Below are 27411 nucleotides of genomic sequence, written 5' to 3' on the forward strand. Positions count from 1 at the left end.
TGTTCTTCAAAGGTCTCCTTGTGTTGAGGTTTTGGTTAAGGTGACCGTCACCCTAGTCTCCCAGTGCAATGGAGCAGGTGTCCAGCAAACTGCTGCTACACCACCATCCAAAGATCCCATTATGGACATTGGGGAGGCCCATACAGGAGAGGACCCAGGACCAATCCCACCATCCCTGAGGTGGATGAGAGTCCTTGTCAAAGTATGTGTTTCTATAATGGAGAGGGGAATCCTGCACTGACTAGGAGACTGATTGTTTCCTTCATCCTCCTTTATGACCTCTCCCAAAACAGAAAGGGCAGAGAACCCTGCAGCACTGGGAAGCCATGGCAATCCTGAGACCCTGGTCTCTGTACAGAGTTGTCTGGTACTCAGGCTCAAACACTGACAAGTCCCTGAAGTCGCAAAATTCCTGAGGTACTCTTGGTACCGACAGCAGTTGAAGTGGATGGTATCATTGGTCTGGAGCATGCAGACACCAGCAGCAAAGGTCTGGTGCTTCAATTTTGTTGGTACCAACAGAGCTCAGTGGAAAGACACTACTGGTAAGACTGATGCAGATGGAGCTGATCTAGAGAAGTGCACATCCTGGACCTTCCTAGTCCTGTAGGCTATACCAGGTACCTGCTGGAGCCAGGCTTCTCTGAAGTACTCCAGGATCTCCCTGCTCCGCTGGTACCAGAGGAAGAGTCTTGCCTGCATGGTATAGTGTGGAGATGTCAACATCTCTGACACAGTAGACTTAGTAAAAGATCAGAATCTCTTCCACCACAAGGAGCCAGCTGCCAAGACTGAGCTCCTCTTTGGAGCCAGAGATCTTCCCCTTCTTAAGGGAGACTTTAGCAGACATCAAAGGGGCACTGGATCTGTCTGGAGACAGATGTACAGTGGGTCTAGATTTGAGAGCCAGGCGAAAACTTACATTTCTGTGAGATACGGGATTCTTGCAAGCAATGGATACACTTCAAGTGGCCATTGCTGATTGGGATAGCCTCCCAACAAGAGGCACTGTTTGAAACCTGGTGAGCCAGGCATGCCCAGCCATTTTGAATAAGCTTCCCAGAAAAGAGTGAGGAAATGTGGGGGTGGGGGGGGAACCACACACAAACCTCTCACAATAGAATTAGTTAGATGGTAACAATGAAAACTAATAGAAATACCAACTAACCACCACCACCAAAACACACTGAGGCACACTCAAGGCAGACATGCTAGTGCTCTGGTTCAGGCTGAGGCGATAGAGAAGGAACTGAGGGCAGTTTGCCCAGGCAGCCTTACGTACCCCTGGTGTGTGGCATAAGTAGCAGAGCACATGCGCAGGCTGAACAGACACTACCAATGGAAAATTTTGATTAGGGGCTTGGGATGTGCATGTGCACCTGAAGTGGAGCACCCATAGGGACACTACTTGAAGTAATCAAACTAAGCAACAGCAACAAGGAATGCTTTGTTCCAACAGTGTCTCAAGGTCAGACATTGTTACAAGACGGACAGAAGCTTCAGCGTTGAGGAAAATCAACTCTCCCTGTTATCAGGGAGAAAGGGCGAGATCTTCATCCCTGCTCTGGCCCTTTTACACTGGATCAAAAGGCCCAGAGTGTCACAGAGCGGCCCAAAAAAAACATGTATATGGCAGGGGAGGATTCCCTGGTATAGGCACCATGGAGGACAGCCCTAAGGTTGTCTTAAGAAGACTTCGTTGCAAGTCCTGGTGTAGGTGGCCTGTCAAGGGAATGGCCACAACTTGCAGCGCTGCAGGGATTTGGAGCAGTGCTGTAGCCCATAGGACAACCTGTGAAACTGCTATAACTTAGACAACACTTGGGATCCAAGTTACCTTGGCGGGGGTGGGACTCTTCAATCCTGGAACAACCCAAGAATGGGAAGGGAGGGGGTGGGAAAAAGAAGTGGCTTAAAGCCACCATAGGACCCTTCCCCTGGGCTGCAAGTTGTGTACCATGCCTCTAAGCAGCATAGTACAGAAACCCACCCTTGGAGTATTGGAGCCATTTTAGCTTACATATTTTACCACTGTACATAAGGGACTTGGATATCGTGTCTATATATAGACACGATATCCCTTTTCAAAAGGCTCCTATAGCCACACGTTAGGCATAGAAGCTGGGTACACTGTATGCAGTATTGTTCCTCCCAACTGTAAGGTGGCTGTACAAGCACTTTGTCTATGTCCTAAAAGATTACTTTTAGATTTCCAAGAAGCAACTGGAAGTGAGTCTGAAATGGGAGGCCTAGAGATGAAATCTAATAGAAGCCAACTCACTGGCAGAGCTTCTCCACGAACTTTAAAATTGAGTATCTTGCATTGCTCTACTCCAAAGCATCCAAAGTTACACTAGCAGTTTTGCAGGTACCGCAGGCCTGAGAAACGGACTCCATGGCAGCAACATCTGGAGTACAGACTTGGCGCGCACTTGCCTGCTGGCACCCAAGTTTCTGTATTCCTAGTGCAGTCTGGACTCCTTATCAGATGGGTCGGCTCATAGCCCAGTATGTGCTGGACTTGTCAGAGGATGACTGACAATACTGCCAGTGCCATTTGGCAAAAGCTTTCTGGACTGGAATGTGGTGACAGCACTGCATTAACCCAGTTCCACCATCCTTAGCGCTCAGCTTTCTTGACAATAACCAGCTTTTACAGTTAGCAGGTGGGCAACAAAAAGTGATTAAGGCTCTAGAACAGCTTCCATAGGAGGAGAGATTAAAAAGACGGACTGTTCAGCTTGGCAAAGATGACTAAGGGGATATAATCGAAGTCTATAAAATAAATAAATAGTGACTGGCATTGAGAGTGATATATACTACTTCACATAACCCAAGAACCAGGGTCACCTAATGAAATTCATAAGCATCAGGTTTAACGAACATAAGGAAGTACTTTTCTACAGGTTGACTGGGCGTTGCGTGAAGCTCTGCCAGGGGATGTCGTGAAGGCCAAAACTATAACCAGATTCTTAGCTAAGTTCATTGAGGATAGGTTCATTGATGGCAATTAGCCAAGATGGTCAGGGATGCAACCCCATGCTCTGGGTGTCCCAGCATCTGGTAATCAGAGGTTTAGAAGTGGATGATAGGGAATTGATCACTCGATTTGCCTGTTTTGTTCACTCTGTCTGAAGCACCTGGCATTGGCTACTGTCGGAAGACAGGACACTGGGCTAGATGGACCTTTGGTCTGACCCAGGATAGCTGTTCCTGACAATAACTAGCTTTTAGTCAGCAGGTGCCTCAAGAAGTAATTAGCCAGCTAAAGACATACATCACTTATTTGAATAGACTTGTTTTAGGCCTCAAAAAAGCCTCACCACTTCCAGAGTTATGAATCAAGACAGTTTTTCCTCCATGCTCTATTTATATGAAATTTCCGGTGTATTATAAGCTGCAGAATTTTCTGATGCACCAGCAGCAGCACCACCACTCTTTAAATAGGTTTTGTACAAGTCACTGTTTAATACACGCACACGTCCATTACCACGCCACTGACGTTTATTGGCATTATGGTAGTTTGGTGGAATTCAGCCGCATTGGTCTTTTAGTTTACCTTTAACATAGGTGATACTATATTAGTGCTTTAATGGTAGCGTATACTGAAAGCCCTATAATACAAAAGATGGATAAGCTCTCCTGGAGAGAGAGTATTAAGCACGTATATGCCCAAATACCTCTGGGTCTTAAGAGCCCAAGAGGCATCCCAACAGCATTTGAGATTTATAGTTTAACATTTCTCTAATCTCTTCAACCTCACCTTAGGTTTCCTGCTTGGAAACCAGTAAGAACCAGAGAGGCTGCCAATATCAAGAGTCTGAGTGGACTGAAAATCAGACAAGCAACTGAGTACGTTGGCAGCAAGCCCCTCATTTGGGCTCACAGGCAATACCTAAACAGTCCAACACCTAATGAACTTTTGATACATTAGTTGGGGATAAGATTTAAGATGTACACTTCCCAGGACATTTGATTTCTATAATGCCCTAGAGCACTAGAAACCCTTTTGTAACCTAGGGACAGTCAGTTCATTAAGTCCAAATTCTCTTGATTCCAAAGACTCTAGTCACTGTCATTGTTAACTTCCTCTATAAGCACTCAAGGTGACGATCTCCCCTTAAGGATTTAAATAGCGGAGACAGATCAGATTTCATTGAGCTGTCATAAGATACTTTCAGATAGGGCAACTCGTATCAAGGCTTTTATATCAAGATGCTGCATTTATACCAGCTTGGGGTTTTGATTACCAGTGCTACCCTGACACTTTGCTGGCAAGAATGAATTTTGAGCAGGATCCAGAGGAGTCTGACTGCAGCTGCATTCCCTATAGGATGACAAGTATAGATCAGCTGGAAGGGAGGCAGACTGCAGTGATTTCCACAAAACTAACTGGCTGCAATAGTTGGTCAAACCTAGCCTGAGCCATGACTAGCAGAGGCCCTTGGCAATAAGTGGGGCTTCTGTAGATTTGGTGCAATACTGCAAAGGCACCTGTACTTTATTGTAGAGGCAGAATGGACACAGTTCAGACAACTGAAGTTCGAAACAGTGATGTGGAGACATCATTGACTTTCCCAATAAGAATCCATCTCCTTTAAATAAAGGAGATATCCTAGCAATCTTACCTTCAATTTCCTTGGGCCATCTCTTGTGGATCCTTTCCTTTTGCCTGGTGTTAGCATTGTGATCATTTTATCCAGGCCTCTTTCCAGACTTCCAAACATTTTGGCTCTTTTCTTCTTTTGGCCACTATCCACGTGAACTTGATTAAGATCCATGTCTACTGAGCGACACCTGACACATTAAGAGATTAAAAAAATATAGGCCTATTTTCTCAGTGCCTGAAAGTCAGTCATTTCAGATGCATCACTAAAGTATTACCAGACCCCAGCTCTGTATTTAGAAAGACAAGTGGAATACATTATAGCTAAACTGAGACTAAGAGGATGCTATGAGAATTACCATTCAATAGTCATTTGGGATTTAAATGGAATTGTGTATAGAAAACAGCTGCCCTCTGGGGCAGTGGAATAAGGGTGAATTTGTAATTATGGAAAACAGGAATATGTCCAAGACTACTGAGGTGTGTAATTTTAAACTCTTCTGCCTTTAATATTTTCCTACTATGTAGGAAAGGGGTTTAAGGAGGTTTTAAAAAAAAAAAAAAAACAAGACAATGAAAGAGTAGGTGCTGTTGTAACAAGCCTTCCTAGTCTATATGAGGATTAAGGTAGTCCAGTTTTAAAATCAGCAATAGGCATGAATAACTAGATACTTACCGTCTTTCCGGGCTAATGACTGCTGCAGCCATTTCACCTGTACTTGCTGGACTTGTGGGTTTCTTAATTGGGGTGTCTTTAACGCACTGACTTCTCTCAGCTGAAAAAGAGGACCAAAACCAAATTGGGTATGTTTTTTCGATCATGGAAATTCCTTGCTGCAGTCATTTTAAACCAACTCCCCCTTGTCCCCACCTTAACATCTCTGCAACATACAGAATACTATTACCAACAGGAGAGTGGGTTTGTGTGTGTGTGGGGGAGGGGGGGGGAGGAGAGATACCTAGATTTCTGCTGGAAGTGGCCCAACTTTATTATCATACACATTGTAAGGAGAGTGATCACTTTAGATAAGCTATTACCAGCAGGAGAGTGGGGTGGGGGGAGAGAAAACCTTTTGTAGTGATAAACACCCATTTTTTCATGGTTTGTGTGTATAAAAAGATCTTCTGTACTTTCCACAGTATGCATCCGATGAAGTGAGCTGTAGCTCACGAAACCTTATGCTCAAATAAGTTGGTTAGTTTAAGGTGCCACAAGTACTCCTTTTCTTCTTGCGAATACAGACCAACACGGCTGTTACTCTGAAACCATACAGAATACCGTAACTGCTTTTAAATAAGAATCACAAGGTACTATTACTCTACTTATAAGAGGCTGAGGGAACTGGGATTGTTTAGTCTTCAGAAGAGAAGAATGAGGGGGGATTTGATAGCTGCTTACAACTACCTGAAAGGGGGTTCCAAAGAACATGGATCTAAACTGTTCTCAATGGTAGCTGATGACAGAACAAGGAGTAATGGTCTCAAATTGCAGTGGGGGAGGTTTAGGTTGGATATTAGGAAAAACTTTTTCACTAGGAGGGTGCTGAAACACTGGAATGCATTACCTAGGGAGGTGGTGGAATTTCCTTCCCTAGAAGTTTTTAAGGTCAGGCTTGACAAAGCCCTGGCTGGGATAATTTAGTTGGGGATTGGTCCTGCTTTGAGCAGGGGGTTGGACTAGATGACCTCCTGAGGTCCCTTCCAACCGATATTCTATTATATTTAAGATTCAGGCTGAGTGAGGCATTTCTCCAGGGCACTAAGAATTGCTCAGACTTGGGACAAGCAGTATAGTTAAGTTGTTAGAATATAGGATGAGGGTTTGATAAAACTAGCTTCTGGTCCCAACTCTGCCAGTGACTCAATGTATAGCCTTTGGCAAGTCACCTCCTCCATTTCCTCTCTGTAAAATGGGCATAGATATTTAAAGTACCCACTTCCTGAGGTTGAGGATTATGGTTTGTAGACACCAAGACCAGACATCAGTTACTTAGATCCCAGTTTGTACACTCTCCCCCAGAGTCCCTTCCCCTGCCTCAAGAGTGCTTTTGCATTCCTCCATGGGGTTTTGTATTCTAGGACTGCCATTTCTATCATTCAAGATTACAACTAATGTGCCTGGCATAGTCTAATCAGCATTTGTGGCAAGACAGCTATTTGTCTAGTTAAGTTTCCTGTTTGATACTTTTCACAGCCAGAGTGGGCAAATTCAAGTGCTTTCAGTACAGTGTTGTACTTCAATTTGGTTTTGAAATCCAAGCTGTTAAGATACAAGTAATGCTTCTGTTCCCTTATCCCCACCCCATTATAGATAAACCTAAATGTCAATATAGTGATGCCTTTAATCATAAGGAGACAGCCCTGCAAACTCAGCCTGGGAACCAAGGCTGAAGCCAGGTTTCTGTCCATCACACATTACTGCCAGTGATAAGTTATGCAGGCCAACTTTGACCCACCTGTGACCCCATGGAAGGCACTGGGTTGCAGAACAGTTGCCTCCTAAGATTTTGGTAAAAGTCTTATCAGGCAACAGTAGCCCAGCCAAGCCAACAGGAGCAAACATTTCTCTAAGAAAACAGGTATGCTAAAATACATGGTGATCTGCTGATTAAAGCAGTACATGTTGCCTCTCTTCAAAGGAGAGCTATGCTGTGTGTAGCTCCAAGTCCAATGCATTTGGGGGCAAGAAACATTTAAGTTCAGCTCAACCCAGTGATCCCCTTTGGTTGAATTGCATATCCCATTCCTTCAACAGGAGTATTACTAGATCATTTAAGAGTTGCACTCAGTCTACTCTTCCCATAGAGTTCTGCAGAGCACAAGTCCTGAAATGGAAATGCAGAGATGCATTCAAATAGTTCTTTAAAATTCCAGTAAATGAACAAGGGAATTAGAAATCAATTAAATAAACCCTATTTGAACGTTTGAAATACATTCAAGCTTGCTGTAGAAATGGAGTGAGATACACAGCAGAAATCAGGAGACCTTAATTTGGAAGTTTAGATCCCATGTGCAGATGAATGCAGGTCTGGTTTAGCAGGGAAGAGGAACTGCTACAACCCTGCCCAGGTTCCATTTTCTTTCAGGGATGAGGGACTGCATGGATTCTTACTTTCCTTTCCACTCTCAGTTTGGGGTCAAGGAGAGGAGAGCAAGTCCCTTCCTAGAGCCAACAGCTGATCCCTTTCCTTCCTTCCCTGTGGTGGTCCTGATCACCAGTATCCCTGCTGTGCCCAGCTGAGTGTCAGGCTGGGAAGAAGTGAGTGATTTCTACAGGGTTGCTACAGAGGTCCAAGTTTTGCAGTTGGGTGGGTACTCTGCCACTATTGCCGTGGAATTGTGGCAGATGCTGGACCCCTAGCACAGACACGAAGTACCAGTAAACTTTAACCAGAAAAAGCCTGAACAGCTTCCATCCAGAAACTGCATTATGGCCACCTCTTCAGATTTTGTTCTGAACAGGGAGGGGGAAAAAAAAAAAAAAAAAAAGAAAAATAGTTAAATTTTAATACTGCTGTTTAAAATCAAATTTGAATTTATGGCAAACTATGGTAAAGGCCTAACCTTGCCATAATAAAAATTGTTTAAATACATATATGGTGCATTAGTGAATCCTCAAACTTTAATCTGGTAAAGGCTACTTTGTTATGGTTTCCACAATTCTGTGTGTATGTATCTTTAACTTTGGAGGTCAAGCATAAATATGGCACAATGCCATGCACTGCCTTAAGTATCTATATCAGCTTCGGTCTTTATCATGGAGTGCTGGTATTTCCTTTTTTGAAATGGAAGTATTTTCAGTTTCTGAAGAAAAACTTGCCTTAATTACATTTTGGTTTCAGGTTAACAGAATCACCCTGGTTTTTTTCTAGGCCTTATGTCTGCCACTTATGTTTCCACAGAAAGTGTAGCCGAAAGTAAACCATATACAGATTAATTACTGTGCCTCACTCTTGCCTTTAGGGTACAATCAAGTCAGTATAAAATTAAGGTCTGAAATACTCTTAAATGAGGATGTTCTGCTTGAGCATTGAGTCAAGATCCTTTGTCAGCTGAAAATCCTTGAAAGCCTGTAGAAAGCTACAAGAGGATTCTGAATTGTATTCCCTTGCACAATATGGAGCAGCACATTCACCTGTTTTAAATACTTTGTTACACCTACTACAAAGGGAATCTCATGTCTGAGCTTTGCAAACAATTCGTATAGCATCAATGGGCAATAGTGCAAACATTTCTAGTAGGTTGAAGAGGAAGGCAGGATGGCTGTAAGATCTATAATTCATATGAATGTAATAGGAAACTGAAAGGGACATCCTGGGTGAGAGGCCAGTTCCCTGCTCACATGCAATCCCATCTTACAACTTGTTATAAAGCTACATCTTAATCCTGGTTAGGTTGTTTGTTCCCATTAGAACAATCTGTAGACTAGTTGGGGTGGAAAGCTTTGGGAAGATTGCTTTGAAGAAAGCCGTAGGAGTACAACTCCAGAAAGAACAGCGCTTTTAAGTTATTGACTTGTGTAGCGTAAGAAGTGTCTCCATTGCAATGTTTAGATTTCACATGCCGACATTGTGCTAGTGCATGAGAATCTGAAAGGGAGACTAAATCAGGGAAGAGAAAGGAAGCGGACGTATTTTTGTAACCCAAAGGAGTGATTTGAAGCCCAGGCAGAGGACTTATTGGAAATGCTCCTATCTCCATTCAAAACAGTTATCCTGAGGCAACAAAGAAGGGACGGGAGATTGCCTTTCACGCTCTTCTAGTATCTAAGTTGTAATGTGCCAGTCAGTTGTGACTATATACAGTGGAAACTCTTCAGCTAGTTGCTGTAAGTGTCCAAGTACATTCAAAAAGTATACACAATCCTGCAGCGACAAGAGGAGGAAGAGAAGAAGTGACATGTAGAGCAGCACATAGTAAGCTAACAGTAGCGCTAAGATGCATTGCCTCTGTGTAGTGTGGTGTAACCTCTTACAGCAAGAGGAGTGGGCTGGTGAATATTGTACAGTCTAGGATCACAAGATGGAATAAGCCACCCAGGAACTCTTGTAGGTATAAGTTTTAGCTAGAGTGGAACATTTTCCGCTATTCAAACCCTAAGCACCACACATACATAGCTAATGGAAGTCTAGAGTAAGACACACCTGTGGAGGGAAGTTCTTGATTTGGTGTGGTTTGCATCCTCTTCCCCTTCTGGCTCTTACTAAGAGGAGTCTTTGGTGCAGGAAGCACAAATGGCTCTTCATTCTTGATAGTAAATGCCAAGTCAGAATTCTCTTTGTTTTCACTGTTCTTTGATGCTGCTCTTCTTGCCACTGGAGTTGGAGGTGGTGTAAATTCTACACTATCCAATGGTGTCTGATGCTTTGAATGCTACAAGAAATTTGATTAGGTAAGGGAGAGTGATGGTGAATTAACTCTGGACAAAGTTAAAAATTTGCCAGTATACTGACCATACACAGTATATAGTACAAGGGTCAGGTCAATATAGCGACACATGCAGCCCAGTGCTCCAGACTTCTTCCTCTTTGCCCACACATCTAAGTCACTACTTATTCTCTCCTGAACAAAAAAATTAAACCCTTTCTACCCTGTGCCCTAATCCTCCTTAGTTCTTTCAGCTTCCCATCCTGGCCTCCCAATCCCAGATCACTTCTCTCCAACCCATCCACAAAGTAGTTAAGGGCATGTCTACACTAGAAACTTAAGTCTATTTATGTTAAGTCTACTTACAACCACTGCAGTGGTTCATGTCCACACCACTGACAGAAGGAGGATAGTGTGTGTTCTCATTCGGAGTACTTCCACTAACTTAAGAGGGACAGCATGGGGGGCTGAGAGCCTGGCTGCTTCCCCCCCTGCCCTGTCTCTGGGCACATCCTCATTGCCAGTAATGCCAGCCTCACCATCCCCTTTGTATCCTTCCCCACTTCTGTTTCTTCTTCTGCACTGCCCATACACATAAGGTGAGCATCAGGTCCCCTGCCTCTCCTCATTAAAGTAAATGAGGACCCACAAGCTAGGAAAAGGGGTTACAGTTTATGGTAATAGCCATCTGACAACCAAAAGGTTCTTGTCTCTGTCTTAATTTGTAAGATCTTCTGGCCAGGGACTCTCTTATGTAGCACTAAGCATTGATATTGATACTTAAACATAAATGCAGCGTGCATTTAAAAAAAAAAGTTAAAGATGCAGATTCCCTTTAATTAAGAGCAACTGTTTTAGGAAATCATTGTAATTCTTCAAGCACCTGCTTTGTTTTGGGCATATATAGAGCAAAGCCTGCAAATGGAGACTCCTTATAAAGCACATCTGAAAATTCCATGGATCCAAATGCACAGGGTATTTCCCTACAGTCTTCCACATCTTCATAAGTCAGGTTCTTTTTAGACTATTTAAAAAAAAAAAGGAAAGATTCCAATGAGACATGAAGTGAAAACTTTCACCAGAAGAATGTCATTACTTTTAGAGTTAGTTTTAATAGTTACAGCTTTGCCCTTTAGAGTTTCTAGTTATGGGTAGTATCTCATGGGAAGTTCTCATTCAGGTCACTTGTCATCTGAAAATCATGTTTGGAGGGCTAAGTCTGCAATGAAAGTTTTAATAAGCAAAGCCAATGAAAGCACCAACGCACACAAGGAGCCTATGCATCAAGTGCAGAAAAATGCAAAACCTGCCATTGATTTCTACAATTAAGCTCCTTAGTTTGCTGCCACACTAGCTAACACTACAAAAGCGGTCCCATGAGGAGATGCAAAATATATACAAACCAAAAAGGAAATATAGTGAAGGAATATGGGAAACAGCTGGTTAAAGTCATATTACATATGATACCTTGGAACAAATAGTTATGGGAAGTCAACTATTTAAAGCTGAGTGCATCAGCAAAAACCTTCACTTTCTGGTGGAAATGAGAAGGTTTCAACGGATGTCAAATCATACAATTCTGTGTGCAGGCTCCTTCAAACTGCCAGAGGTAAGGAAGAGTTTGCTTCCACGTTTCTGTATGCTGCAGCCTTAGTTGCTGCCATTGTGTAGTAATGTCATGGCCCACATCTTTTAAAGAGAACCTGCATTTGTTTTCTCCAGGGGGCATTTCCTGCTATGCTACCTTCAGTTTAGCTAGTGGCATATGCTGTGCGACTCAGGGCAGGTCTGCACGGCTAGCGCAGACTCTGCCAATGGGAGAGAGCTCTCCTGTTGGTATAATTACTCCACCTCCTCGAGGGTGGTAGCGTGTCTCCTGGCGACATACTGCTGTCTACACTAGTGCTTAGATTTTGGGGGGGCGGTGGGAGAGAAGGCGGCGGCAGCTTTTCTCCACCCCTGAGCGACTTCAGTTATATTGAAGTAAGCACTAGTGTAGACCTGCCTTAGCTTTGTGGTAAGTCAGATGCTTATATTGCTTTTTGTAGTAAAAGGGGCGGAAATAGCACCCCTCATGGTCTAAGATCAAATATTTAAGATCCATGATCAATTCTCCCTTCAAGTCAAATTCCAGTTTTACAAAGTGTGAACAACCTTTAGCATTACATGGTAGTGTCAGGTTTAGTATTTAAACTAAAAATAAAGTCAACCCAGAACAGCATTTCCTCCAACCCTCTGCTGAACCTGTTTAGCTCCAAGCTTTAGGGAACACCCGCCACCCCCAATGAAATACAAGTCTCACAACAATCTACATATTTAATTTCTAATCCAGAGTGACTGGACAGGAGATGGTTTTCAATATATCCTTTTGTGTATTGCAGAAAACTCATTGGAAGGCCTCGTTTTGTTATGTACCACTCCAACGAAATGGCAAGCAATAAAGTCAGCTATCAGTCCTCAGCTGGAAGGCCATTATAAAAAGGAACGATCGTGTTTTGTCTGGAGACAAATGGCTTTTGGCCAGTGGTCAAGGATATTGCCAAGATCAGATTTTTCATTACTGTTGAAAGCCAAAGTGTAGCTTTCTGCTATATGACCAGATGTGCCACTGATGATTACTATAAAGACCTTATCAGACACCTGTTAACAGCAGCCAAGAATACAGTAGCCAGACTCTGTAATTGAAATTATGTCCCATTACTCCATGAATAGCTGAACAGCGCCTGATGGACAAGGAGAAATTCACTCCATTATAGAAATGCTTCTATAGGTCACTGAAAAAACTATTTCCAGCTGTCATTCCAGGCAGGATTTAGTTAAGTCATTCTTTTGGAAAACCTGTGTACTTCAAGCTGCTTGTCATAACAGTTGATTATGTTCAAGCCACTAACACCACAGCCAAAACACAAACTCTAAATTAAGAAGTCCTGCCAGCTTAGTTTCACGGACAGTAGGTCAGCTCCCTATGCTGAAATGGCTGATCAACAGATCTTCAGATGGTACATTGTAGGGCACTTACTGTGCAGAGGTACTGAGCAGTTAAGTGTATCCCCAGTGTATCATAGTGGGACTAATGTGCTGTGTTACAGAAGAGATATTTGAGGTATCTGGCTCATCTCTGATGGATTGCTCTTATTGTTAATGGTGCTGTTTTGCCAAGTCTACTTTTAAATATCCCAATGAGGCTTCCATAGCTTATCCTGGCAAAAAGTCTCCAGGGTAATAGATGTGGTCAGGAAGGTTGCCTTCTCAGGTCCATCCATTCCCTTACCTCATCCTAACAAATCCTACATTTGAAATTTATACCTTTTAGTGACAAACTTATGGCCACCTATAACCATGCTAACCACATTATACATATTTAACTCCATTATTCTTCACGATACCTGCTCTCAAGCCTGTTTGTAGCTGACCTTCTCATTTGTCAATGCAGTTTTAATAAGGGATGCCCAGAATATAATATTTGAGGAATAGCTGCACCCCAATTGTATAGAAAGACTGCCTCTTGTTTTTTGCTCTTGACATGATGCCTCCTCATGTGCAGCCCCAACAATCTGGAAATGTTTTCCTAATAGTAAATTTTATATTCGAATAGATGCATGTTTTACCCTGGAGTTTATATTTCTGCTGTCTCAAACTGGGAATTTAGTGGTTTTCAATTTATAGTAAGTAAAAAAGTGACTGACCTGGTCACAGATATGGTATGTACATAGGTTTAGCAATTGAGAATTGGGAATTACAGAACAGGCCCAGAGACTTAAAGCAGAGCACAAGACTGATTGTCCTTTTGAGGAGTTTTTAAATATATGAAATATGTAGCTGTAGGACTGACTGCTCATGAAGAGTTCACGCGAATTGTGTTTCAGAAGTGCAGGTTTAACCTTTAAGGACTCAAGTACACAACTCTTTGGAATCTGCAGTTTCAAATGGCAGTAACAAGTGATCAGGAAGTAGCACTTAAAATACACAGCTTTGTTTGGTGGACACAGAAGTTACACACAAGATTGGCCATCATCAATAGGGCCCCTACAAAATGGACCATGAATTTGGGTCAATTTCACAGTCATAGGATTTTAAAAGTTGTAAATTTCATGATTTCAGCTATTTAAAACTGAAATTTCAGGGTGTTGTAACTGTAGGGGGTCCTGACCCAAAAAGAAGCTAGGGGGGTGTTGCAGTACTGCTATCTTTACTTCTGTGCAGCTTCTGGCGGTGGTGCTGCCTTCCGAGCTGGAGAGCAGCAGCAGCAGGCTGGGAGCCCAGCTCTGAAGGCAGAGCCGCCGCCAGCAGCAGCACAGAAGGATGACATCGTAGGCTTTTGCCTCCCTTACTTCTGCACTACTGTCTGCAGAGCTGGGCCCTCAGTCAGCAGTCACCGCTCTCCAGCTGCCGAGCTCTGAAGGCAGCAGTGCAGAAGTAAGGAGAGCATGGTATTGCCGCCTGTACTGGGGTGTTTACCTGCTCCTGCCCTGTGGGGCTTAAAAGCCAGCCCTGGGAGAGAGCCAGGGCTGAGGGCAAGAGAAGCTAGACTGATTGGGGAAATGGGCTATGCCCCAATCAGGCAGCAGCTGGGCCTATAAAGGGGCTGCTAGGCTGAAGCTTAGCCAGAGTCTCTCTCTGCATTCAGAGAGGGAAGGGTCTGGCTGCAGGGACCTGAGGGAATACCTAGATTGGAGCAGGGCTGAGGGGGAAAGGCCTTGGGAGCAGGCGAGCTCTGGCCTGGAAACCCCCAGGCTGTGAGGCCTAGATTAGGGCTGATTAGGTACTGGGGTTGCAAGGAGGCAGCCCACAAGTAGACAGAGGCAGCAGGTCCAGACCCCCTCGCCTGTGATGAGTGGCTGATAGCCCCACTCCCCAGGGCAGACTGCAGGGTAAGCGATGACTGGCAGTAGCCAAGACTGAGGTGAGGTGGGGTAGTGAGTGGGGTTCCCTAGGGAGGGGAGACCCTCAGGGATTGTTGGGGTTTACTGCCAGGGGCAGCACCCCAGTGGGAGGAGGCACTGGGTCCTGGGAGGGACTGGGGCTGGCGGTAAGGCAGATCACCAGACAGCAGGGGGTGCTCTGGAGGCTGATGAGCCAATTCCCAAGGACAACCAGCAGGAGGCACCACTGGGTGAGAGTCTGGCTCTATTACACCACTCTTCTGTGCTGCTGCTGGTGGAGTGCCACCTTCAGAGATGGGTGCCTGGCCAACAGCCACCACTCTCCGGCCACCCAGCTCAGAAGGCAGCACAGAAGTAAGAGGGGTCATGGTATTGCCATTCTAAAATAACTTTATGATCCCCTGCAACTCCCTTTTGGTCAGGGCCCCCAATTTGAGAGAGGCTGGTTTCCCCTGTGAAATTTGTACAGTATAGGGTAAAAGCATGCAAAAGACCAGATTTCATGGGGGAGACCCTATTTCACAGTCTGTGATGCATTTTTCATGGCTGTGAATTTGCTAGGGCCCTAATTATCAGAATACAAGCTGTCAAACGCCAAGTTAAATTGAATATAGCCTTTTATCACCCTTTATACAAGGTCCTGGACAGCTGCCTGAAGATGAAGTCCATCAGATCAATAGAGAATCAATCTAAGTTTAAATAGTCAAACTCCATGCCAGCTTTAGACATTTAAATCTAAGGGCCATTTGTAACAGTTTATTTCAACTACTGAAATAGAACATAGTGTGGTGGTGGTGGTTTCTTGGGACACACCCATGAAGGGCTTGTGCTAGTTATCACTGCATTCTTTGAATTGCTCTTAAAATACAGAAAAGCACCAGTCTAGTCTTTGGGTGGGTGCAACTGCCCACTTGCTCATGGCATTCCCCATAGGGCTGTAGTACACAGTGCCCAAACACTGAACTAGTGCCCTCCATTTTTAGGTCAGGAAGAAATTACATTTATAAATCTAACTGTGTACCAAGAGAAATTTAAGCAGAAACTTCTGTTCTTTATAAAGCTAGGAAGTGACTAGATAAGAGTTTTCAGTGACAGCCTTAGCTTATTTCAGTCCACGAAAATGCAGTTGAAAGTACATGTCCTTCTATATATGTTTCATGTTATGAGACCAGAGCAATTTAGATTTTATACAGTCCCTTTTAAATGTCATCTTATTTTTCAAGGCAGTGCAAAAGCAAACACTGCATTAACATGGTTCACTACTGAGGCCTACAACTTACCTTCAGTTCTCTGGATGGTGTGATGCTAGTGTGTTCTACTGATAGAGAGGGAAGACATAGACGGACAGGCTTACCATGAGCCTTCTTGGATTGAAGCAAGAGGTAGGTTGCTGATATTTGATCGTATTTCCACTAAAACCAAGAGGAATTTGTCAGAATGCTACTATTCAAGAGAGTCATGTTAAAACACTGCTTTAAGTTACACCTGTTCTCTTGCACAAAGGACAATCTACCTGTTATGGACTCTTCATTACACCACTGTAATTCCATAGACTTCAATGGAGTTGTACTGGTGTGGAGGAAATCAGAATCAAGGTTGTGCTTGTTATTACTCTGCCACCCTTCCTGCAAGCAAGTTGGAAATGTGGTCTAGAGATTACAGCAGAGGCTAGAGAGAGTGAAACCCCTGCCCAGTTGAAATCAATGGCAAGACTCCCAGTGAATTCGATGGGGCCAGGGTTTCAGCCAGAACGTCTTGATTCTTTTCCAGTTGTCACTGAAATGTAGGACCTCAGGCAAATGGAGTTGTGTCAGTTTCCCCATCTGGAAGATAAGTATGTCCTTGCCAGCCTCCCAGGATGGGGTGTGAGATTAGGCTTACTTTAGGTTCATTAAATCCTTTTAAAAGGATTTAAGGAGCACTATGTCAGTGCATCATTTGTGTATCCTGGATGAACAGAGCTACTTATCTTAATAGCCAGAGAACCATGATGTAATCTCTGAAGTTAGTTCCAGAGCTGTAGAGCAGGAGTAAGTATAGATGTGTTAGCCAGCAGTTCTCATTCCCCCAGATGTGGGTCATACTAGCTGCACACTATGCAATTTCCAATCAAGAAGTTGGTTTCTACAACTGCCTGGAGAACTGCCTTTCCCTCTGAAAGAGCTATTTCAGCATACCACTAGATGCAGTGACATTACATATGAATTTGGGTTCTCAAGTTTGCCAAGTAGCTAAGTTATTTTCACTATTCAATAGCTTAGCATACAGTATTTACTGTCTAGTCTAACTATTAAATCTTATAGAAACTAGGAGTATCAGAACCATTATACTCCTATGTGGAATTCAGCTAGGAAACTTCCAACAAAAATGCACAATAGCCATAAATACAATCCAGATTTTCATGTTGTTTGTACTAATCAATGGAATAGCTACATTATTCCACCACTTTTCCCATTTTATTTTCAAACACCAAGACATTGCTTCTCTACTTCCTATTCAGCATTGCATTTGAGATTTCTTCTGTTTAGATAGTATTCTAAAGTTGTTCTCCAAGAAATTATTGAATGATTTCTGAAACAATCATCCCAGGACATAGAGTCACAGCTAGTAAAGAACCACTGTAACTTTCTCTTCATCTTCAAGGGATTCCAAATAGGACACTAGGATCATGGTTAAAAATTTGATGTCAAAGTTTAGGAAACACCAGGGAATGATGCATGAGGGAAAAGAGGGGAAAAATAAAAAAAAAAAAAATACAAAATTTAATGTCCTAACTACAGCTGAGCTTACAATTAAAATAAATAGATAAAATAAAAATTAAAATACTCTAAAATAACTGTCTTGTGTAGCCCATAGAGCTAGCTTTAGCCTTTATTTTATTTAGCAGTAACTCAAGGAACCTACAGGCCTGTATGCCGAAGCCAGTGTCTTACAGGAATTAGATAAGACTTGAGGCCTATGAACTTTGGCACCAATAAATGGCTCAATGCTCATCCAAGTTTCGGGGAACTGGGAATAGACCACTTAAGAGGAAAGTTTGTACATAACACCAGGCAACTAAGGGAGTATGAGCAAAACACCAGCATTTGGATATTTTAGGATAGAAACATCTGCACACCACAAGAGTAGCATTGCAACGAACTGACATAGTATATTAATGATCCCAATTTATTATCATCTTAACCTATAGGAAAGGGCACCCTGATATTAGTATGGTGAGAAAATACAAATGAAGAGGGGAGAAACCTTAGGCATAGTGGCATCTGCGTAACATACAACTTTTATATGTTTATCTTAGCCTGTGTGCAGGGAGAGAAGAGAGACTGACCGACCCTTGGGAGGTGCCAGGAGGATGGCCACTGGTGAGGACGACGACAATGGCTAACATTTCAGGTTGTTCTGCAAGGGATGTTGTAAGTATGGATATTCAGATGTACATTCGGTATTATCTCTATCTACCTTGCTGGGTTAGAGTGTTTGACTTATAATGTATTAATAAATTATAAATAGTACAGAAGAGTTCGTAAAGAGTGTTTCAACAGTGCACATCAGGGTTCACAACTCAACAGTAATTTTAATAATCTGCCTGTTCTTGCGACAAGAACCTGCGAAACCTCTGAGTGATAATTGGGAATTCTTAAGTAATCAATATGCAATCCATAGATCAGATTACACTGGACAGCTTTAAGTTTCATACTTGAATCAATGAGTATTGGAGTCAGTTGTTAATATGTCGAAGTTATTTGGGTTACTTACCTCTGAAATTAACTTAGTCATACTTTGCCTGCTGCATTTATGGAACACTGAAAGCTCTATTATGCAGTCATCATCAAGATGCCCAAGCTGCAAGAACAAGTTGGTAATGTGAAAGCTTCAGACTGCGGAAATCTTCTAGATCAGCCTTTGAATGGGATGTTCCCATGAAGCCAGATGGCTCTTGGCTTCATAGCCCAAGATCTCCAGACAGGACTATTGCGATCATCTGGCCTGACATCCTGTCTAACAGGCCAGAGAACTTCCCCAAAATAATTCCTAGAGCAGATCTTTTAGAAAAGCATCCAACCTTGATTTTTAAAAACCACCAGTGATCGACAATCCACTTGGTAAATAATAGTCACTGCTAAAGAGACATGATTTTGTTGGAGATAAAAATTGGTGCACTTCAATTCCTCCCCTACTTAAAAAGGAACAAAAAATTATTAAAGCGTGCAGCTGTACAATGCTTACAGTTAACACTGATGTTGCATGTACAGTAAAGAAGCTCTTTGCATAGAGAAACAATGACACCCAATGGCCAAATGTGGGTACTGGCTGTACATACTCGAATATTTTCCCTCCTGCTTATCACCTACACCTAATCTTCACTAGATTTTCATTTTTGTGCTGGCTTAACTTCTCTGACTAGTGCAGTGTTTGGTGACGGGGATATAATTTTAGAGTTTTCAATAAAAACTCACTTAAGACTATCCCAAACAAGAGCTTACAGGAAAATTAATAAAATTGCATAATAGCACTACACAAGTCACTCCATACCCTAGGTCTGAATGGTTCTGCCTGAGGTACCTGATTTTCAAAAAAATCTATACCTTACTGCATACAACTATCCATTTGCATCACAAGTACTTGGAGTCTAACTGGCCAGTTAGATATGAAAATACCCACCAGGTCCTTTAAAAAAAAAAAAAACACACACAACCCACCACTTAACTAGATTGCAAAGGCTGTAGCTAGCACACTGAGGTCTTTCCCCCTCATAGGGATTAAGAAGTTTACAGGGAGTGTCATCTTGGACATGCATTCTGAGAAGAGAATCTTGAAGAATTCATTCAGCAAGTAGCTGCTGCTGAAGTAACCAGTCATCTTTAGATCGGCCCCTCAGAAGAATGAAGGTTTTAAGCCTTCATACTGTCGCCATACACCATCCATTAAGGCACAAATTCAGGAAGAAGTTATACCCCAGTCACAATGTGGTATAGTAATCCTCTAGTTAGTGTACTCACTGGGTATTTGCTTTGCCACTGAACAGCATAGGAGTAATCCTGCATGAGCCAGGGGTGATTCAATAGATGTTTAACTGCAATTCGCTTCTTTGGATCCACCTAATGGGCAGTGAGAATCTAGTCAGTCAATGTTTTCATAAAGTGGATACCACAGTTACTATTCAGAGAAATAAGAGGCTAGTAAGATTAATCCTTTGCCTAGAATATTGGATTTAACATATTTCAAGTAGAAATTGGCAAGATATTTTAGATTCAATTTCTTTCCCCAGAAACATAAGGCCAGTTAAGGAAACCTACATTAACAGTAGCTGAAGGGATGAATGACACTGTCACCATGGTTAACAGTAGTGCAGCTAATTTGTGTTTTATAAATCTAGCTCGCTATAAAAGCACACTTAGGCAGTAAGTTTATACAGTAAGGTTACAATCTCCTGAATACAAGTTAGATGCTGAAAGACAACTTTGAGGTTAGCAACATAATAGCTGCACCATGGTATGCAGAGTGCTTAAGGCGATGTTCTATGAGCACAGCCCTTTCAGCAGAGGGACCGGTTAAATTTTCTTGAAAAGTTTCTTAAATAAGATGTATTTTAGGCTTTTGGGGGTCAATATTTCAATACTGTTTTGAGTAGTGGAACAGTACTGTAAAAAGCGTGGTCTGGCTAGAGCAGGGGTGGGCAAGCTTTTTGGCCCGAGGGCTACATTGGGTTTGCAAAACTATATGGAGGGCCGGGCAGGGAACGCTTTGCCTCCCCAATCTGCCCCCTCCCACTTCCCGCCCCCTGACTTCCCCCCTCAGAACTCCCAACCCATCCAACTCCCCCTGCTCCTTGTCCCCTGACCACCCCCTCCCAGGATCCCCTGTCCCCGACTGCCCCCTCCAAAACCCCCAACCCATCCAACTCCACCCACTCTGTGACAGCCCCCCCAGAACCGCTGACCCATCCAATCCCCCCTGCTCCCCCAGGAGCCCTTGCTCCCTTACCATGCCAGAGCCAGCCACGCCACTGTGTTGCCCAGCAAGAGCAGTGGGACAGAGTGATGGTGGCGTGGTGCACTCAGATTGCGGTCGGGGGGAGAAAAAGGAGAAGGGGTGGGGGGGAAGACAACGACAGCAGGGGGGAGGGCTGGGAGCGAGCCTCCCCAGCCAGAGCTCAGGGACCGGGCAGGACAGTCCTGTGGGCTGGATGTGGCCAGCGGGCATAGTTTGCCCGCCTCTGGGCTAGAGCCAATTGCTTTACCTGCAGCATCTGGTGGAGAAGCAGTATACTGCTAGCAGAAAGCCACTTTGGAACCTCATATTTTCCTCTCTGTATTTAAAAAAAGTTTGAGTGAACTTTGGCCAAGTAGTACAAATAACTTCATTAAATTGCTTGGATGTCTTACGGGCATTTATCTTCAGTCTGAAAACCCATAATAGAATGTGGAGCTAGAGGAACTGCCATTTTCAGCATATTTAGACTAACTTGACAAAAAGGGGTCATCATTCCCATTACTTTCACTGAAGACAAGTGTGACTAGATTTTAAGTTAAAATAGATTCATGCTAGGTTAGTCCCGTGGAAAGGCGGCTGAACTTCCAGGAACACAATTAAACGAGATAGCAGGTAAATTAGATGAGAGAAACACAACCATCAGCTTTGCCACATATTTGCCTCCGCAGCCCTTATTCATTCCATTTTGTTGGACCAATTGTGGCATTTGGTCTTAAGAGTGCAAGTGCTTAGAACAGGAACTGTGGTTCTATAGCACCTAGCACAATGAGGCACTAAGCATAGAATCAGAAATGTAGGCCTGGAAAGGTCCTTGAGATATCAAGTCTAGTCCCCTGCGCAGAGTCTGGACCAAGTAAACCCAGAGCATCCTTCACAAGGGTTTGTCCAACCTGTTCTTAAAAGCCTCCAATGATAGGGATTAAAAAAAGTTTCCCTTGCAAGCCTGTTTCAGAGCTTAACTACCCTGAGAGCTAGAAAGTTTTTCCTAATATCCAACTTAAATCTCCTTTGCTGCAGATTAAGCCCATTAATACTTATCCTAGCATCGATAGGACATGGAAAACAATCGATCATAATCTTCATTACAACAGCCCTTAAATGTAAGTCTTCATACATCAGGTCCGCCCCCTCAGTCTCTTCTCAAGACTAAACATGCCCAGTTTAGCCTTTCCTCATATAAGGTTTACAAAAACTGACCTATCATTTTTGCTGCTCTCCTCTGGACTATCCAATACGCCCAACATCTTTTCTAAAAGAGTGGTGCCCAGAATTGGACACAGTACCTTGGCTGAGGCCTCGCCTGTGCCTAATAGGGCAGGAGAATTATCTCCTATGCCTTGCATTCAACACTCCTGTTAATACATCCCAGAATATTAGCCTTTTTTGCAACTACATCATATGTTTGACTCATTCAGTTACTGATCCACCACAACTCCCAGATCCTTCTTAGCAGTACCACCATCTAGCCAGTTATTCCCATTTTATAGTTGCTTGATTTTTCCCTTCTCAAGTGTAGTACTTGCACTTGTTTTTCATTAAGCTCTGGGTGCTACTGTAATTTGTACTTAAAAACAGTATGAAGGTTTAAATCAACTTCTAGACAAAGTATTAAAATTCATCTGGCTTTAACATTCTGTGCTTTTATAGTAGGATTGGTTGTTACACCAAAAGGTGAGCAGCCTTGCATTTAGCCGCTTTCCATTTATTTATATTTCTAATGCTGGACATGAGCCGTAGAGGTTGGCACTCACTAACTAGAAAAACTGCAAAGGATTTTTAAAAACCTAGAGTATGTGCGTTTCTTTTAATCCAATGATTCATTGTTCATGTAGCACATCTGACTAGTACATCAACACTAATAATTGCTTCCAAATTTTAGGAAAGGCAAACTGAAATTGCTACAAAGGCATCACATACACTAAATGAAACCAACACGAAGTCAGTAAAGAATCATTGTGAAATGTGATTTAACTACCAAGCTGGAATGAAATGCACTAAGTCTTGTGAGAGTTTCATTTCTGCAGACAGCTGTTTCAGTTACAGTCTGGGTAATATACAGAGACACATTTCTTTAACCCCAGTGGTTTCACATTAGAAATCTAAAAATTCTAATTGCTTTTATTTTTAGTCAGGACTAATGAATGTAGAAATTACTGTTTGATAGCTGTTATAAAGCAATTCAACACTAGAAGTAATCCAAGGTGAAACCTATATATAGTTTTATATATTCCAAGGAGAGCTGTAATATATGGGTTTGGCTCTTAAATACAGCTTTGGCATATGAACAGCAATGAAGTAAAAAAAAAACAAACCCTCAATTTATTAGTAGTCATGCTAGAAACAGTTAAGCATTTTTGTAAATATAGCCAGTGAATGCACAATATAATCAGAGGGAAGTTTGCCTCTTATTGAGGAGCTGTCAATTTTTTTTATTTGATTTTCAATCAAAGCAGGAAGCATTTGGTCAAATGTTATTCCCAAGTGAGGAACCGTAGAGCATTCTAGGCAAAGAAACATACTGTATGCAAGCGATACAACACCCTAATTAGATTCAACCAGCAGACTACTATACTGTGACACGGAACATTAGTCCTGAGCTGAGATTACAGTAAATTTCAAAATCTATAATGTGGGAAATTAAATTCCACAACAATGCATAGAAGTCCTAATTTGAATCAATTTTCCAATTTGTAAATAAATCAAAAATTGAAACTGGAATTCAGAGTGGTAGAAACAAGCCTACATTGGTGGATCTTTTAATTAGGAAGGTTGTATCTTGTTTCTTATCCTCAAACATAAGTTCTTAAAGCATGTTCATCTGAATGCATTTAGACAGGTTTAGGTGGCCAATGTTCTGTGAATTCAGATCAGTCAACTCTAGTGCCAGAGCATATGGCATAACAATGAAAGTACTATGCAAGATTCAACTCAGACTCTTGTGTTGAGTCCTTTGTATGGGTTATAGCCTAGCCATCTATATGTTTTCTAAACTCTGATTTAAAGCATTTATCTACACTCTGGGCCATACCAGAACATGTACCTTCAACAGAAGGTGTGAAAGTGAGTACTTGTTTTTAAAGCTATTGGAGAAAGTACATGCCAGAGCCTCTAGGTCCAGGAACATTTACGTAACAATCCTCATCAAGTATTGCCTGCATTAGCACTCCCAACTAAAATTCCTCAGTTTACTAATATTAGGACTCCATGTTGGTCACAGAGTCCGTCACTTTCCATGCCCCCTCCCCCTTCTGACTGCCATGACAAAGAAAGGGACCTTCTGGGATGCTTCAAGCCAAATTCCTGCATCCAAGCAGCATGTTTGACTGATAAGTTAAGCAGGAGCACATAGGAAGGGACCACATACTAGCAGCACTTCCTGACTTGCCAGATTTACTCCACTTTACCTGGTATAGAAATTTAGTCTAGCTGGTTCATGGTTTCCTTCTCACCCCTCTCCATTTTGAGGAGAAAAGTAATAGCAATAGGTTGGTACCACATCCTTATACTACAGCTCAGAAGTAATTGCTATATTGTTGGGGGGGGGGAGGAGAAGAGAAGACTCCTAGAGTGATTTCTGCTTGTCAAGGTGATTTATACACATTTGTACATGAGTGGTTCAAGTACAGGATGAGGAGCAATAGTGCAGCCCAACAGTCAGGTGCTGCTAAGTATGCTTCTTCCCAAATGCTGCTTGTAATCCGTACGACAGCCAGCCAGCCTGTGGTATCACAGGGGTCGGGGGAGGGTGGAAGTGAACAAATATACAAGAGCAGAGAGGAGACAAGGGGAAGTTGTTTGCTGCATCATCTTTCGTATCAGTACAATGAAACCGTGCCCAAGGCAGCACTGAATCATGGAAAGCAGGTTGGGCTACTATGCTCATTTGACAATCCCTTTGCTCTTGCTAATTCATCACTACTGATCCCACTACACAAGTTAGTTCTAAAAAGACTGAGGGACAAGATCTAAAACCAAATTCATAAATACAGAATGGGGAATAACTGGTGCCACAGCAGCAGTGCTGAGAAGGATCTGGGAGTTGTGGTGAATTACAACCTCAACATGAGTTAGCAATGCCACGTTGTGGCAAAAAAGCGCAAAATGCAATTTTGTGTTGCATTAATAGAGGCATAGCATGCAAGTCATGGAGGTGATAGTACTGCTCTACTCAGAGCTGGTTAGGCCTTAGCAGGAATACTGTGTCCAATTTTGGTCCCCAGTGTATAGAAAGGATGTAGAGAAACTGGAAAGGATCCAGAGGCGAATGACAGATGATCAAAAGGTATGGAAAGCAAAGGCTGAAAGAACTGGGCATATTTAGTTTGGAAAAGAAGCGGGGGGGGGGGGGGAAATGAACATGATCGTGGTCTTCAAATACTTGAAAAGCTGCCATAAAAAAAAAAGATGGTCAAAAGCTGTTCTCTTGCTACAGAGGGCAGTACAAGAGGCAACGGGTTCAAAGTACAGCATAGCATAACAGTAGGACCATAGAACAGATGTCTAGGGAGGTTGAAGCTTCACTGGAGGTTTTCAAAAGGAAGCTGGATAGCAATCTGTCTTGGATGGTTTAGGTCCAACAAATCCTGAATCTTGGCAGGGGGTTAGACTAGATGTCCCTTGCTGTCCCTTCTAACCCTATGGTTGCAAGTTTCAGTGGAAACTCCTTGGAAAACCATTTCATTCTATATCTGCAGTATTTGCACTCAGCTTTCTTGCCCCCCACCCAGTTTGCCTCAGAAATAGAAAAGAGGAGAGGTTGCTCCTTTCGTTTTAGGATCTAGTCTTCACTGGTGATTCACTACTTCTGTACTGTAGATTTGATTTCTACAATCACTTGATCCAAAGTTCCTCCAACCCAAAGTTGATTTCTGCCCTGTCATTACAAACTAAATCTAGTTTTGTTTCTGTGGGTATTTTAAAGAGTTCTCTTCAGCTGAAGAATTTTTATTAAATCCTATTGTATCTGCATTCGCTTTATACTGATCCCTTATCACAAACCTGATAAATGAACCATTAGCCCTATTCTACAAGGGTCCTGCTTCTCAGTGGGTATAATAAACTGAGGTCTTTTTAATCCTTTATTTTGACAAAAAGCAGAACTAACAGACTACATTATTTCACTACATGTATTTTAGAGCTACTTTTGCACTGATGTACCCATTTTGGATTTGAAAAAAGTTTACTCTTGGATCAGTTTCTCTAACAGAGAGTGCATATTCTGTAAACAGCACAAAAGCAAAGACCATGAAACTATTAAACACGTGACAATAGCAATACGTTCAATCACCAGAGAACAATAGGCCAAGAAGCATGACATCTTGCCTATTTGCTATGCAAAGGGTCTTCACTTACGCTTGTTAGTTTGGATTTCATAAGGCACTACGTACCATTATCTTTCTGTAGAGAGCCATGACATTCTCATCATCAAACGGGAGAAATCCACATAGCAGAGCATACAAGAGAACCCCCATGCTCCATATATCTGCCTAGAAGGAACAAACCAACACCATGAAGGGTCAAGTAAAAGTGAGTAGAGGTTAAAAGATCTGGCAGCTCAACATTTTCCAAGGATATGTACAACTGCTTAATGAGAAACAATGTTCTATCCGTTCTCAATACAGGCACCACACATCACTGAAGTAATTTTGTTACTACATCAAAGGATATTGGAGCTAAAGGATGTTGTCCAAAGAAGAGCACACCTCAGAAGTGGCTAGTTTAGCTTTCCCTGATTCAACTTTGTAGTAACTGCTACTCATCAGAGCACTGCTAAAGCCACATCCTCTTCCCAGATCTTCAAGTGCAGCCAAATTTGTTTGATTTCTATAGGGAGAGAAATTGCTACATTGTGTCTGGACATGGAAAGTTGTGTGTGTGTCTGTCTCTGCTCTGCCAGGACCACAACCTTCTCCACATCTTGTGCCTGCAAGGAATCCAGTGTCACTGGCCCCCATGACCAAGTAGGGAGCACTCTGTGGCCCCACCATCCTGGAGGGAATGGAGCTGTGACATGGCCATGGGGCCAGTGACATGAAATCCCTGCAGGCATAAGGTATGTATGGGGAGGCTGTGCACATGCCCACTATCGTTACTGGTGGATTTTTTTGGTTGATTTCAGTGTCAGCCAAAATAGAGGTTTATTGGGCTCTATCAATTTAAATCAAATCCACCAAGTCTAGGTATAGAGCACCAGAGCAAGCACTCCCCACTCTGGCCTGAAAGGAAACGCTAAGCAGAAACAGGGAAATGTGAAAGGAGTTTGAACTGGTGGAGAGCAAAAGTCCCACAAGCAGGAGCGACTAGTGACAAGCAAGATATAGGCCAAGACACTGGTGCAAAGAGATAGGAGAGCAAGGAGGAGTTTGACACTGATGTCTAGGAGGACTGAAAGTGAAGAAACTTTGGGATAAGGCTGATGTGTCAGAGCAGCAATTCAGGAAGTTTGAAGACACCTTGATAGATCGGTTAGGTACAAGATGCGTGTTAGAAAAGGAGGTTACAGCAGGTTACAGCTATCTAGCCTAGCTTTGATCTTCTGTTTCCACAGCAGGGATGGAAAAA

General features: G+C 42.7%; 1 protein-coding gene across 4 annotated transcripts in view; it reads right to left on the minus strand.

Annotated features, from left to right (window-relative positions):
- The window catches only part of MELK (maternal embryonic leucine zipper kinase), a 39524-nt gene that overhangs the window by 4832 nt on the left and 7281 nt on the right, over window positions 1–27411 (minus strand). For 3 of the 4 annotated variants that reach the window (XM_073345746.1, XM_073345745.1, XM_073345742.1), the window contains 9 exons: window positions 26238–26336; window positions 21098–21166; window positions 19857–19955; window positions 18613–18699; window positions 16137–16268; window positions 10857–10997; window positions 9751–9979; window positions 5283–5382; window positions 4629–4797 (listed from right to left, as the gene is read on the minus strand). In XM_073345746.1, the coding sequence (XP_073201847.1) occupies window positions 4629–4797; window positions 5283–5382; window positions 9751–9979; window positions 10857–10997; window positions 16137–16268; window positions 18613–18699; window positions 19857–19955; window positions 21098–21166; window positions 26238–26336 (1125 nt within the window). The remainder of the gene's footprint in view (window positions 1–4628; window positions 4798–5282; window positions 5383–9750; window positions 9980–10856; window positions 10998–16136; window positions 16269–18612; window positions 18700–19856; window positions 19956–21097; window positions 21167–26237; window positions 26337–27411) is intronic. The other variant, XM_073345744.1, reaches the window with a different exon arrangement.

This window comes from Lepidochelys kempii, chromosome 5 (assembly GCF_965140265.1).
Source record: "Lepidochelys kempii isolate rLepKem1 chromosome 5, rLepKem1.hap2, whole genome shotgun sequence".
NCBI lineage: Eukaryota > Metazoa > Chordata > Testudines > Cheloniidae > Lepidochelys > Lepidochelys kempii.